This window comes from Silene latifolia, chromosome Y (assembly GCF_048544455.1).
Source record: "Silene latifolia isolate original U9 population chromosome Y, ASM4854445v1, whole genome shotgun sequence".
NCBI classification, from domain to species: domain Eukaryota; kingdom Viridiplantae; phylum Streptophyta; class Magnoliopsida; order Caryophyllales; family Caryophyllaceae; genus Silene; species Silene latifolia.
This window is the reverse complement of record NC_133538.1, coordinates 465759922-465774319: the sequence shown is the minus strand read 5'-3', so window position 1 is coordinate 465774319 and position 14398 is coordinate 465759922. Positions and strand designations below refer to the sequence as shown.

The 14398-nt window shown below is 41.5% G+C and overlaps 1 protein-coding gene and 2 non-coding genes across 3 annotated transcripts; 1 reads left to right on the top strand and 2 right to left on the bottom strand.

Annotated features, from left to right (window-relative positions):
• Positions 1 to 1079: 1079 nt before the first annotated feature.
• LOC141636043 (small nucleolar RNA R71) lies at positions 1080 to 1186 on the bottom strand. Its single transcript, XR_012540685.1, has one exon. It is a non-coding gene; the product is annotated as a small nucleolar RNA R71 (small nucleolar RNA).
• A 1470-nt stretch (positions 1187 to 2656) lies between these two features.
• On the top strand, positions 2657 to 3456 carry LOC141632932 (uncharacterized). The gene is made up of 2 exons (XM_074445430.1): positions 2657 to 2720; positions 2816 to 3456. The coding sequence occupies exons 1-2, from the start codon at positions 2657 to 2659 to the stop codon at positions 3454 to 3456; spliced, it is 705 nt and encodes a 234-aa protein (XP_074301531.1).
• Positions 3457 to 12498: 9042 nt separating this feature from the next.
• On the bottom strand, positions 12499 to 12605 carry LOC141634880 (small nucleolar RNA R71). Its single transcript, XR_012539597.1, has one exon. It is a non-coding gene; the product is annotated as a small nucleolar RNA R71 (small nucleolar RNA).
• Positions 12606 to 14398: the final 1793 nt, after the last annotated feature.

Sequence of the window (14398 nt, the reverse complement as noted above, 5' to 3'; positions counted from 1 at the left end):
CCAATATCCCAGTCTCTATATTATTGTTATTCACCATCTTAAGCATTCATCTAATTCTCTTTGTTTAGTGATTTCCTCTAGTTAGTTAAACCATCGCAACCCTATTTCGGTTGAACTAAACTAGTAGTTAAATATCTAATCTTAGAACCATAATGTCGTCCCTTGGGTTCGACCTTTTCAAGCTACAACGTTCCTTCGTACACTTGCGAAGCTATTACAAATAAAAAGCACAACAAGTTTTTGGCGCCGTTTCCGGGGACGGCAATATTGGATATGATTAGTTGTTTTCATCTAGGCTTAGTTCTTTTATTTGTTGCTTGCTTGTTTGTTTTCTCCCCTTGTCCTAGTGCAACTCTTGCATTAGGACTATTTGATCTTTTGTTAAGTGCATGAATAGGTGCTATATCGGACCTCTTCTTCCACTTGATCACGAGATCGAGAGGACACTCCAGGCAAGAAGAAGATTAGCTCTTTCGGCAATTCGAGGATCTTCACCAACTCTTAACCCACCAATTACGCAAAATTCCACAATTAATAATTTAGACCAACCACCCTCTTCCTCCACCCTATCACCCCTTCACATCCCACATAACTCTCCACCACAAAACTCTCCCGTTAATTCACCACAAAATTCCCCAACACATTCACAACACTCTGACCATACAAACGAGACCGAATCTCCAAGAAACAATCTCATAAACGAAGACACGGCGGACCAACCTATGGGCTATTGCAATAGACCGGACCCAAACCGTGCATGTTCGGCTATCAACTATGGAGCCCTTGCTCCCAATACATTTGAACTCCGGCATCATGTAATCAACTACATGCAACAAGACACTTTCTATGGGATTAAGAATGAAGATGCATACCAACACCTTACATCGTTTAAAGAGAACGCGGGTTCCATCAAGCACAATGGTGTGACGAAGGAGCAAATTATCTTGATGCTCTTCCCCGTCACTTTAAAGGACAATTCCAAGAAGTGGTTAAATTCACATGAACCGGGCACGTTCACCAGTTGGGAAGCTCTATCCAAGGCCTTCATCAATAAGTTTTACCCACCTTCTAAGACCGCGAGAATTCGTCATGAGATTCAAACTTTCAAACAAATACCAATGGAGACTCAAAGTGAAGCTTGGGAGCGTTTTAGAGACCTTCTCTCATCTTGTCCACACCATGGCATCCCAAAATGGATGACCACCCAAAACTTCTTTCATACTCTTGAGCAAAGGTTCCGAGACATGATAGTGGCGGCGTCCGGTGGAAATTTTGATGGAATGAACAACGCTCAAATCACGGAAATGATTCAAAAAATTTCCGACATGGAGAGTAGTTACACTAGAGATGTGGACCACAAGAGTGAAGGACCCTCTAAGATAGAGATGAAGTATAAGGCAAAATTGGATACCTTGACAAAGGAATTTGAAGAATTTAAATTAGCAAAAAAGCATGGGGAATCAAAACGTGATAATAAAGGTGGACCTAGCCACTCAAAGGTTTATTACGTCCAATAACCGAGGTCTCCACCTATGCACTATCCTCCTCAAATTTTTGCGATTATTGTGGCGGTGTGGGGCACACCATTGAGTATTGTTCATCTATACTGGAAGACGACCAACAACAAGAGTGCTTTGCTCTCCAAGGGCAATGTGCACCTAGGGTCTCCTACCAACGTCACGAGACCCTCTACCGTGCCTTCCCTAATCAAGACCCGAACCATTCATATGCGGGGCAACCGTTGGATCCCAAATATCAACAACCTCAATATATGCCTTCACCCAAACCCGATCACTCTCGGCCATACCACCAAAACCAAGGCCAAGGCTCTAACTACCGAGGCCAAAGACAACATGACAATTCAAACTACATCCTACCCCATCAAAGAGATAACTACCGCAACCAAAACAAAAATCCTCCATACCACCAACAAGGATACCAACAACAACAAAACTTCAACCAACCTCCACAAAATCCACAAAATCCACCACAATACATAGAACCACCCAACCCCACCTCTTCTCTTGAGAAATTGTTGAGGGACATGGATGCCAAAGTTGACAACCAATTCAAAAGCTTGAAAACCGAGCTTTCAAATGTCCAAGCACATCAACGGACATTTGATTCATATATGGCTAACCAGAACCCTTATTCTTCACAAAGGGCTCCTCACTCATTGTCTCCTTAAGGCTCTCTTCCTAGGGATAGACCACCACCACACCAACAAGGTCATGTGGTAACCTTGAGGAGTGGGAAAGACTTGGAAGACCCTTACAAGGATTATGAATCAAAGAGAAAGAGAGATGTCATGAGCGTTGGAGAGGAGAGTTCACCTCCCTCGCCATCAAGTAGAGTAGACAACACTAAGAAGGGAAAGGTGAGTGACTATGTTGAGGATGATGATCACTTTGTTTTGGAGGAGGTAGTGGTTGAAAAAAACCAAGAAAGAGTGGTTGAAAGAGACCAAGGGAAAGGAAAAGAAGCAAATGAAGTAGCTAACACCAAGCAAGCCTCAACTCCCGAAAAGACCATTAACCCTCCAATCCCATTTCCTAATAAAAGTAGAGCCATGAATGAGGAGAGGAAGTTGTCCAAATTCTTGGATATGTTGAAAAAGCTTGAAGTTTCATTACCTTTCATCGTGGTAGTGACATAAATGCCACTCTACACAAAATTCTTGAAGGATGTGTTGACTAAGAAGAGAAGCATTGGAGGACATGGTATAGTCTCTCTTAGAGGAGAATGTAGTGCAATCTTATTCAATCCCAAGCCGGAAAATTACAAGATCCCGGTAGTTTTTCCATCCCGTGCACAGTGGGTAATGTGAGCATTAAAAGGGCACTTTGTGATCTTGGTGCTATTGTTAGCATTTTGCCTCTTCCCATTGCGAAGAAAGTTGGGTTACATGACATGATTACCACCTCCATGACATTACAACTTGGGGATAGATTGGTACAAAGACTGATGGGTGTGATTGAGGATGTGCCGGTCAAGGTTCGCAACTTCTATATCCCGACGGATTTCGTTGTACTTGATATTCTGGAGGATCAACAAACATCAATCATACTAGGAAGACCTTTCCTAGCAACCGGAGATGTTACTATTAGTGTCAAGGAGGGGAAACTCAACTTCAAGGTGGGAGGGAATGTTGTTGAATTCTCTTTGACCGGGGCCATGTCACAACCTATGTTTGAAAGTGTCTATTCCATAGACATGTTGGAAGAAGTTATTGAAGAAGCTAAGGATATGTGTTCGGGGGAGCATTTGGAAGAGGACTATGAAGCTCTACCGCCTATCTTAGATGAAGTTGAGAGTCTGAACCCTCCTAAGGTAGATCTCAAACCTTTGCCCCCTTCCCTTGTGTATGCCTATTTCGATGAGGCACACTCCTTCCCCGTGATCATCAATGCGTACATATTAGCTTCCAAAAAAGAAAAACTCTTGAAAGTCCTTTAGGAGAACAAGAAAGCCATTGGGTATAGCCTTGATGACCTCACGGGAATCGATCCCTGAGTGTGCACGCACCGCATCACACTTCAGGACGGATTCACTCCTTCCTCCCAACCTATGAGAAGGCTAAATGAGAAATTGAAGGAGGTGCTAAGGAAGGAAGTTGACAAGTTTCTTGAGGCCGGAATTATCTACTCCATCTCCGGGAGCAATTGGGTAAGCCCGGTTCAAATCGTCCCCAAAAAGGGCGGTATGACCGTGGTTGAGAATGAGGAAGGTGAACTCATCTCCACCCGGCCAGTCACGGGATGGAGAATGTGTATCGATTATAGGAAGCTTAATTCCGCCTCAATCAAAGATCATTTCCCCTTACCATTCATTGACCAAATGCTCGAGAGACTTGCGAACCATGAGTAGTTTTGCATTCTTGACGGTTGTTCCGGGTTTTTTCAAATACCCATCAACCCGGATGATCAAGAAAAGACTACTTTTACTTGCCCTTACGGTGTCTTCGCATATCGAAGAATGCCGTTTGGCCTTTGCAATGCTCCCGGGACATTTCAATAGGCCATGATGTCTATCTTTTCCGAGTTTTTAGAGAAGTCTATGGAGGTGTTCATTGATGAGTTTATTGTCCATGGCACCTCATTTGATGATTGCCTAAAGCATCTCTCCCTTGTTTTCCAAACTTGCATCCGATAGAATTTGAAATTGAATTGGGAGAAGTGCCATTTTATGGTACAAAAGGGAGTAGTTCTAAGACATGTAATTTCTAAGGAGGGGATCCAATTGGACAAAGCAAAAGTTGAGGTGATTGAGAAACTTACCCCACCCACAAATTTCAAGGGTGTGAAGAGTTTCTTAGGCCATGCTGGGTTTTATCGACGTTTTATCAAAGATTTTACAAAAATCGCTAAACCCCTCACCTCACTTTTAGCTAAGGACACTCCCTTCATATTTGATCAATCTTGTTTTAAAAGTTTTTGTAGGCTCAAGCAAGCCTTGGTATCAGCTCCAATTGTTCAACCACCCAATTGGGACCTCCCCTTCGAATTGATGTGTGATCCAAGTGACTTTGCATTGGGGGCGGTCTTGGGTCAAAGACATGACAAGAAGCTCCATGTGATAGCATATATAAGCAAGACCTTAGACAATGCTCAATGCAATTACACCACCACGGAGAAGAAAATGTTGGCGATGGTACATGCTTTTGAGAAGTTTCGATCTTACCGCTTATGTTCCAAATTCATTGTCTACACGGATCACACCGCCATCAAGCAACTTATGATCAAGAAGGATGCTAAGCCGAGGTTGATTCGTTGGGTATTGTTGTTGCAAGAGTTTGATATCATAATCAAAGATAAACCGGGGTCCAAGAATCTTGTCGCGGATCACCTATCAAGAATGACTAGGGAATCCCAAGGGGATGTTGATGATGGAATCCCCATTGATGAGTGGTTGCCCGATGACTCTATATTAGCTATCACGCACTCCGACCCTTGGTATGCGGATATAGCTAACTACTTGAGCTCTAACTTTATCCCAGAAGAACTTGACAACCAAGCTAAGAAGAAGTTGAGACTTGAGTCTAGGAGATATGTATGGGAAGATCCTTTCCTATATAGAAGATGCAATGATAGGATTTATCGAAGATGTGTCACTCATGAAGAAGGTCAAGCAATCCTTTAAGCCTGTCATGCTACTACATATGGAGGGCATTTGTCCACCTCTAGGACCCAAGCTCGGGTCCTTCATTGTGGATTCTATTGGCCCTCCCTATTAAAAGATGCTTATGCCATGGTTCATTCTTGCAATTCTTGTCAAAGAAGGGGTAATATTGGAAGGAGAGATGAAATGTCGTTGATCAACATTTTGGAAGTAGATCACTTTGATGTATGGGGCGTAGATTCCATGGGACCATTTCCATAATCCTTTGGCAACGAATACTTATTGGTTGCGGTGAATTACGTGTCCAAATGGATAGAAGCTATAGCCGCCCCTACCAATGATTCAAAAGTGGTGACCAAGCTATTCAAGGACTACATTTTCCCCCTCTTCAGAATGCCCCGGGCCGTTATAAGTGATGGTGGATCACATTTCATCAACCGCACCTTCTACTCTCTACTAAAAAAGTACGGCGTCCGACACAGAGTAGCTCTTGCATACCACCCCCAAACCAACGGGCAAGTGAAAGTATCGAATCGACAAATCAAGCTATTTTAGAGCGGGTTGTGAACAAGTCTAGAAAAGATTGGAGTGCTAAACTCAATGACGTGTTATGGGCTCTAATAACCACCTACAAGACCCCAATCGGCACCACTCCTTACCGTTTGGTCTTTGGCAAGTCTTGCCATTTACCTCTTGAGTTGGAGCATCGAGCAAGATGGTCTCTCAAGGAGCTCAACTATAATTTGGATGCCGCGGGGAACAAGCGATCCTTCAACTCAATGAACTTGATAAGTTGAGGATGGATGCCTATGAAAATGCTAAACTTTACAAGGAGCGGACCAAGCAATGGCATGACTCGAAGATCACAAGGAAGAAAATCGTTGTAGGAGACAAGGTACTAATCTTCAACTCCCGGTTCTAATTATTTCCCGAGAAGTTGAGGTCCCGATGGTCGGGACCCTTTGAAGTAGTGACCGTGTTTCCATATGGATCATTTGAGTTGAAGAATAGCAAAGGTGAATGCTTCAAGGTAAATGGACACCGAGTGAAGTATTTTTGTGAGGGTCAACCTATCGAGACCCGAGGTGAAATTGATTTGGAAGACCCCCCATCCTTGGGGGATGAGTAATCTCAAGCTTGAACAAGAAATGGTTTGGTGGAGTCCCACAAGAACCACCAATTTTACATAGCATGCATTTTGATAGGTAAATGAGAATTTTGGATCCTTTCTACTTGGAAATTTGGTTGATGACGGGATGTCGTCATGAAGGAATTTGGATTTTGATGTAGAAAAAGCGTGTGACTTTCAATTGGCCTCTTCCCGACTTAAAGAGTCGGCTTAGAATGACGAAAACACGCAAACCGAGGCCAATTGAAGAAGTGAAATGAAGCTAGGGGCAAATTGAAGAAAATGTGAGTAAATGAACTCCCAGCCGGGGTACCGGAAGCCGGTCCCTGGACCGGCTGGGAATTAGCTGTAATGTTTAGATGAAATTTGAAGGAAAGGAGCACAAGTGTTTTACCAACCGGGGTACCGACAGCCGGTCCCTAGACCGGCTGGGAAGTTCCTGTAAACTTGAAGAAAAAGTTGAGAAAAGAAGAGGAAGCGTCACCTAGCCGGCAGACCGGTAGCCGGTCCACCGGCTGAGAGTGCATATACAAGTTAATTTTGTGAAAAGGGGAAGAAAAGGGGGTACCAGCTGGTAGGCCGGCTGGGAAAGCATTTGTGAGAAATTGAGCTTTGGGGTGTACTCCCAGCCGGGGTACCGGCAGCCGGTCCCTATACCGGCTGGGAGTTCGCTGTAAGTTTTAGAGATTTTTGGAATTTGCATTGTACTCCCAGCCGGGACCTGGAAATGGGTCTTCTTCAGTCTTGGGGGAGTACACTGTCGGTCTATTTTACACAAAAACAAGCAAAACAAATTCTCATAAAACGCACGACACTCACACCTTCTCCCTCTACACTTCAACTTCTCTTCCCCAAACCACCACCCACCACCTCCAAACACCAACAATCAATCACAAACTTCATTCCCTCCATTAACCCTCTCTCAAAAACAACAATGGCACCCTAAAAGAGAGTTAGAAAGGGGGATTTGACTCTACAACAAGTCGAGTTAGTGGCGGCCGCGGCATCCGACATGAGTCACGATCCGGCATTCCCGGATCTCAAGTTCTCCTCCGTCACCATGAAAGGTAAATTCGTGCTTTTCAAACAACGCCCCGTTACCCCAACTCGTTTTATTGATAGACAATCTATGCGAGAGTTAGGGTTAGACCGAGTGACCCATGATTTATTTGAGGGTATTGGTATGAAGTTTATGTATGATATCCATGAAAAGACCTATTCCCGTCTCACTTGGAAATTTTTGAGCTCACTACGAATTGACAAGAATCGCCACAACCAAAAAGTCGCCTTTTTGCATTTCCGGATAATGAATAAGGATAACTCCTTGACCCTACCGACTTTTGCCTCTCATTTTGGGCTAGACCCAAGCCCTCCTCACAAAGCTCCCGAAACATTTGATCATGGAGCTTTATGGAAGGCTATCACCGGCCTTGATGATAACCTCCGCTTCAAAAGAGCGGTCAACACGGTTCAAAACGCCGCTATAAGAATTTCGCATCGGTACATGGGGTGGACTGTTTTCGGCCGTGAAGAGAATCACAACTTCCGAATGGAGGAGTTGGAAATTCTCGGGTCCTACCTTCGCTCCATACCTTCAAGATTGAAATTTATCACCATTTGGCCCTACACCTTCACCGCCTAAGCAACTCTCCGCGCCCATCCTCTCAAATTGTGGTAGGTGGACTCATTACCCACCTCGCCAAGCGGCTAATTCGGAAGCTTAATTTAAACGGGATGAACTACGTCACGGCGGAAACGATATTGACAGAAGATTATATCCAATACACTCTAAATTGGATCAAGAGAAACCCCAATGATAGACAAAACTAATGGCAAATACGAGTGAGCGGGGTGGATGGAAACTCAATTCCACACCCCAACCCCGACAAGATGAAGGTGGTGTCTAATTCACCATATTATTTGCTTGAGATTGAAGATCTCGAAGACCCTACCACCGCCCAACAACAAAATCAAAACCTCAATGCGTGTGAGCGCCCTCCCGTACCCGCGAGACCTACTTTGCGGTATGATATGCCTTCCTCCCCTTTCTTTCCCGGTCCTTTCCAACAAGGGGAAGGCTCCTCTAGTCACCAAACTCCGCAGCCAACCCCCCTCCACGAAGACCTCATCTCCTTCATGGAGGAGATGAAGATTATCATGGCAACCGCCGCTAGTGAGCGGCTCGGCCTTCAACAAAGGATGGACCGAACTTATTACGACCTCTCGGTGGGTCAATTTACGGTCTATGATGATTACCAAAGGAGGAGGTACAATCACCCTTCCGGCCTTCACCCCTCATACTACCTAGCCCTGGATTGTGGATCTCCGACGGACGGGACCTATCTCTACGGAGACATCAACATGCGTCCCGATTATTACAGTGTTGGAGTATGTGTCCTCAACAATAGTGCGATCACATGTTTAAATGTCACATTAAGAATACGTAAGGGATGGTTCATTTATATAGTCAACTGATCAACATTAATCAGTAATGATCAGTTAACTAGAGTTAGACGTTACTGTCGTTTGACGGTGGTGATCAGTTGATCCCTTAAGGTCACACCTAAAGAACAATTCCCTTAATAGACAAATTGATTAATTGTATGACGATACAAGTTAATCAATTCCTTAAAATTGAACAATTCAATTGTGAGAGAGAATATTTATATCTTATTGTAATTGGATTAAATAAGATTTATTTTAGTAATTAAAATACTTTATTACTAAAATTGATTATTGTTTGTGAAACAATTGATATAATAATGAATGGTTAATTATAATTACAATATGTTGTGAATTATAATTAAATGACCCATTTTATTTATGTGATCAAGTATCACTAGTCAATTTGTTATACGTAATTTAATTAATGTATAAAATGATATTTATTTGATAAATATGCATTAAATTAATTAATAACATGTAACGTACTACATGTGACATATTGTGTGACAAATGACAAATTGACAAAATAAAATGGTAGTCCATTTTATACATATGGACCGAAATAATGTATGTGTTCCAATGACTATCACCGCAAGGGGAATTTATGACTACTTCGTCACTTTTACCGATGATTTAAGTAGATATGGGTATAATTACTTAATCAAATATAAAGTGAAGCATTTGAGAAATTTAAATAATTTCTAAATGACGTAGAGAACCAATTGAACAAAGTACTAAAGCATTACGATTCGATCGTAGGGGCAAAGATCTATAGTAATGAATTTGATTTATTAAATATGGATTATGACCTAGAGTCACTACCCATAAGATCAAACTAATATGAGTCGGTTTGAGTTATCGAACTCAATTCAATCCAAAACGGACACGTTATTAAAAACGAATGGTCAACTAGGAGATACCTGAAATAGAGAGTCTATTTAACAAATGACATGGATCAGACTCGTAGATTACATGAATCAAACTACCATGATAGAGCTGGTCTTTTTTGTTAGGTTCATACACCTCTTATTAGACTCCTCTAATATCTAACTTATTAACTTCTTAATATATGTTCTTTACATCTAGTGCATGCATAACAAACCAAGAGATTAATAAGGAGAAACAATGTCCCTTACATTGTAGAGTGGCTCGAAATTAAGGGCACAAATAAGGTCACCTTCCTTATTTGTTCTTGAGCTATAATATGTTGGATGATCCTCCCAAATCCCAAGGTAGAGATCCTCCTTTTGATTGCACCCAAGACTAATCCCCCAAACTAGTATACTAATTAACTAGATTAAGATAATAGTACCCTTAAAATTAATTCTAATAATATACTTATTACTATACTAGTAATCTTATATTGTGATTAGAATTTATTATGAACAACATTTTATTTTTCTAAAACTATTTTAGAGAGTTAGGAGAGAGGGAAGAGAAGTTTGCATGTGAGAATGATAAATGAATGTCATAGGCAAAATAAGAGAAAAATTCTCTTATATTAAGAGGAGGAAAACCGGTGGGAGCATGGCAAATAGATGATAAGTGCATATTTTATATACGTTCACCCCCTATATTAGCTTCATTTTACATGTCATTTGGCACTTATCATAGTGTTGTAAGCTAATATTTGTTGTTCTAGTGTATTTGCTTGTCTTAACATGTTTTTGTAGGAATCTAAGCATTTAGAGGCTTTTTCCTATCATTTTATACACTAAGTTCATTAAGCTAATCAAGACCAAGTGTTGGACTAAGCATGGAGCATTGGATTGAGTTTTGTATGAAGAAATTGATGGATTAGTATGAGTAATGCAAATGTTGCCAACAAACAAAGTCAAAGCCCAAATGTTCAAGTCCAAGTCAAGGTGGAAAGCATAAGATTCCAACATGCTTAGGATGCTTTTTGGGAGCTATAAAGATCATAGATGAGGCATTTACCCGGGTGATTAAGGAGCATTAAAGTATAAACCTTGGATTCATCACGCAATTAATAGAGGAATTAAGAGAAAACACCCGGAAACACACGACCCCGATCGGGGCCACCTAACCCCGATCGGGGCCGAATGCATCTAGGCTTTTACGTTTTGCTTTCCTCTCCTATAAATAGGAGAGGTATTCCGAGGCTTTGGGCATCCGATTTTACGTCCAAGTTTTAGTTTACAATAGCCTTAAGCATTATAATTCTCTCAATAGTTTTCATATTAGTTTACAAATTAGTTAATCTTGTAGTTGTTCAAACATTTGGTTCTAAGTTATTTCAAGCTTTTGGTTATACATTGTTACAAGTTCTCTATTATTAAGGTATTTCTATTTCTAGTTTGCAATTTACATTTCTATTTTAGTTACCACATAGTTTATAATCAAGTATTCCATTTTACATTAGCATTGTTCTTTTCTCGTGTTATATCATCTAATTAATATAAATCTTATAACCATGTTTAATATTTCTTATAATATAGTTTGCAATTTACATTTTAGTATGAGTAGCTAAATTTCCTAGTCTAAGGGCTAGGGGAGCCATGCATAACATTAATATATAAACATGATAAAATAAGTTAATAATAATATTGTTCATATTGCTTCTATCACATGCTTGCATCGTCACGTTTAATCGTTGTTTAAGGCCTTATTCAAATGATTAAGTTTGTTCATTCGTTCTATAAGTCGAGAGGCACGGAATTGAATTAGACAAAGCATGTATAGTAGGACGACCTAGTCATGGACGAGAGTTTCTCAAGGACCCGGTCTATGGTTGATGCTAATATCGTAAGATGGGTATCTTTAAGCCTAAGCAATTGACAATGTTGTTAGTACCAAGTTTATCATGATCATATGTTTATCTTTGCATGTGTGACCCGAACCCCTTAGACTCTCTTTTATTATATAATTTACATCATTATTATTATCAATCATCAAACAACCAAACCAAACCAAATCGTAATCGACCTTGATACAAATCTACCCATAGCAATTCACGAAGTAATTCCCGTTTCCTTGTGTTCGACCCCTATTGCTACATTAACTTGTTGTTTAGGGAATTTATCTTTGCATAGGTACGCGATAAGCCTATCAAATTTTGGCGTCGTTGCCGGGGAAACGGTTTTATTACATTTTGAATTGTTGATTTTTATCTTGTTTTATTTTGTCTTGAGGAACACTCGTTCCTTGAGACCGTTACTTATCATTTTCCTAGAAATTGTTGTCTTATGCCCAGGTCCTCTCGTAGTGGAGAATTGCTTTCACCGGATTCCGAGCCCGAGAAAACCTTTAGGAGAAGACGACGTTTTTGGAAGGAAGTGAAAGAAGCCACTTCTCCCATACAAGTTGAAAGTGCTAGAAAGTCTTACTTAGACGATCTAGAAGTTCTTGAAGAGGAGGAGGTTTCTAGTTCATCATCTCCACCACCACCACCTCCACCATCTACTACCAAAAAGATGGTGAAACTTTCTGATCACTCAAAGCCCACCGCGGCCATGCTTCCGGCCGGAATCACAACCACTCAAATCACCGCGCCGGACTTCGAGATCAAACCGGCTTTCATTAGCCTTGTGGAGAGGAAGCAATTTGGAGGAAGTCCTTTGGAGGATCCCAATTTGCATGTTCAAAACTTTTGTGACTATTGCTCCATGATTCGCCAAACGGGTGTCACCCAAGCCCAAATAAGGGAAATACTTTTCCCTTTCTCATTGAAGGACAAGGCCAAGCTTTGGATCAATAACCTTGACCGCACCGCCATGGGAATCACCAATTGGGAGACATTAGCTCTTGCTTTTTATCAAAAGTTTTTTCCACCGGAGAAAACTCAAACTTTGAGGAGCCAAATCACCGGATTCCGTCAACAAGCTCTTGAGAGCTTATATGAAGCTTGGGAGAGGTACAAGGAGCTTCAAAGGCAATGCCCACATCATGGGCTAGGTGATTGGTTTCTAGCAATAACATTCTACAATGGATGTTGTGCCGAGTCCCGAAGGATTCTTGATTCCGCCAAAAATGGGCGGTTTGATCAAATTGACACCGACCTTGCTCATGCCACGATCGAATCTATGGCGTTCCATGATGCCCAATATGTCAATTCCCGAGTTGTGCCACCTAAAGGTAAAGAAGAATCCTCCAATAACTCTGTTTTGCTAGCTCAAATTGCCTTGCTTCAACAACAATTGGCGGAAAGAGATGCTAAAGATTCCATCCAACAACTCAATGTTGTATCTTCAACAAGCCAAATCATTGTTTGTGACGGTTGTGGAGGTGCGGGTCATTATGCCGCTCATTGCGGAGCCCCCATTGAAGAGGTAAATGCTTTTCAAGCTTTAAGACAAAGTTTATATCCACCGGGTACATTTTCCAACACTTATAACCCAAATACAAAATTTCACCCGAACTTGTCTTACAATAGCAACAATGTGCTTAACCCTCAACCCCCACCACAACAAAATGCCTATGTCCCTCAACAACAAAAGTATATCCCTCCACCGGGTTATCAAAATCAACAAAGGCCCCCACAAAACAATTACCAACAAAATCCACCACAAAATGGCCAACAAAACAATCAAGGAGTGGGTAAGCTCGAGGGCATGATCATCCAAATGCAAAGGGAATTGTTGGCTCAAATTCAAAAAAATGATCAAGCTCATAGTGCCGCGGTCAAGATGTTGGAACAACAAGTGGCTCAATTAGCCGCTTCTAGCTCTCAAAGGAAGAATGGTCAACTACCTCCCCAAGGTGAGCAACCACATGAAACCGTTAATTCTATTTCCTTGAGAAGTGGTTCAAGCTATGATGGGCCATCCATGACTTTGGATGATGTGGTGTTTGTTAAAAAGACTAAGCTTGGGGGAAATGACAAAAAGAAGGCTAGTGAAGAGCAAGCTTGATGCCAAAGATGTTGTGTCTCCTATGCCAAAGGAAAGTGATGAGGTGGTTGTTGAAGAAATCTCTCCTAATGCTAAGGAGAGTGATGCCATTTCAAAGAAAGTGGATGATCCTAAGGAGAATGAGAATGAGAAAGATGTGGAGGATGCTCCTCCCAAGGAAGTTGTTCAAGTACCATTTCCCCATCGTCTAGAAAAGCACAAGGAGGAAGGTAAGTTTGCTAAATTTTTAGAAGTTTGTAATAATTTACAAGTCACCATCCCGTTTATGGAATTGATTACCCAAGTCCCTTCTTACGCAAAGTTTATGAAGGGAATCCTCTCAAAGAAGAGATCCTTCAATGAGGTTGAGACCATTGCTTTCACCGAAGAGTGTAGTGCACTCTTACAAAACAAGTCTCCCCCGAAACTTAAGGACCCCGGTAGCTATTCTATTCCTTGCACTATAGGCAAATATACCATTGATAAGGCCCTTTGCGACCTAGGTGCTAGTGTAAGTGTCATGCCCTACTCCCTTTGTGAAAAACTTAACATGGGTGCTTTAAAATGCACAAGTATTACATTGCAAATGGCGGACCGTTCTTTAAAGCGACCCTTAGGTGTCTTAGAAGACGTACCCGTCAAAGTTGGCAAGTTTTTCATACCCGTTGACTTCCTCATACTTGATATGGCCGAGGACTCACAAACCCCAATTATATTGGGTAGGCCATTTTTACGCACCGCGGGTGCGTTAATTGATGTGAAAAATGGGAGGTTGACGTTGGAAGTGGGTGATGACCGGGTTTCCTTTAGCAAAAACAATACCATTAGAAGCCCAATGTTACAAGAGTCTTGTTAT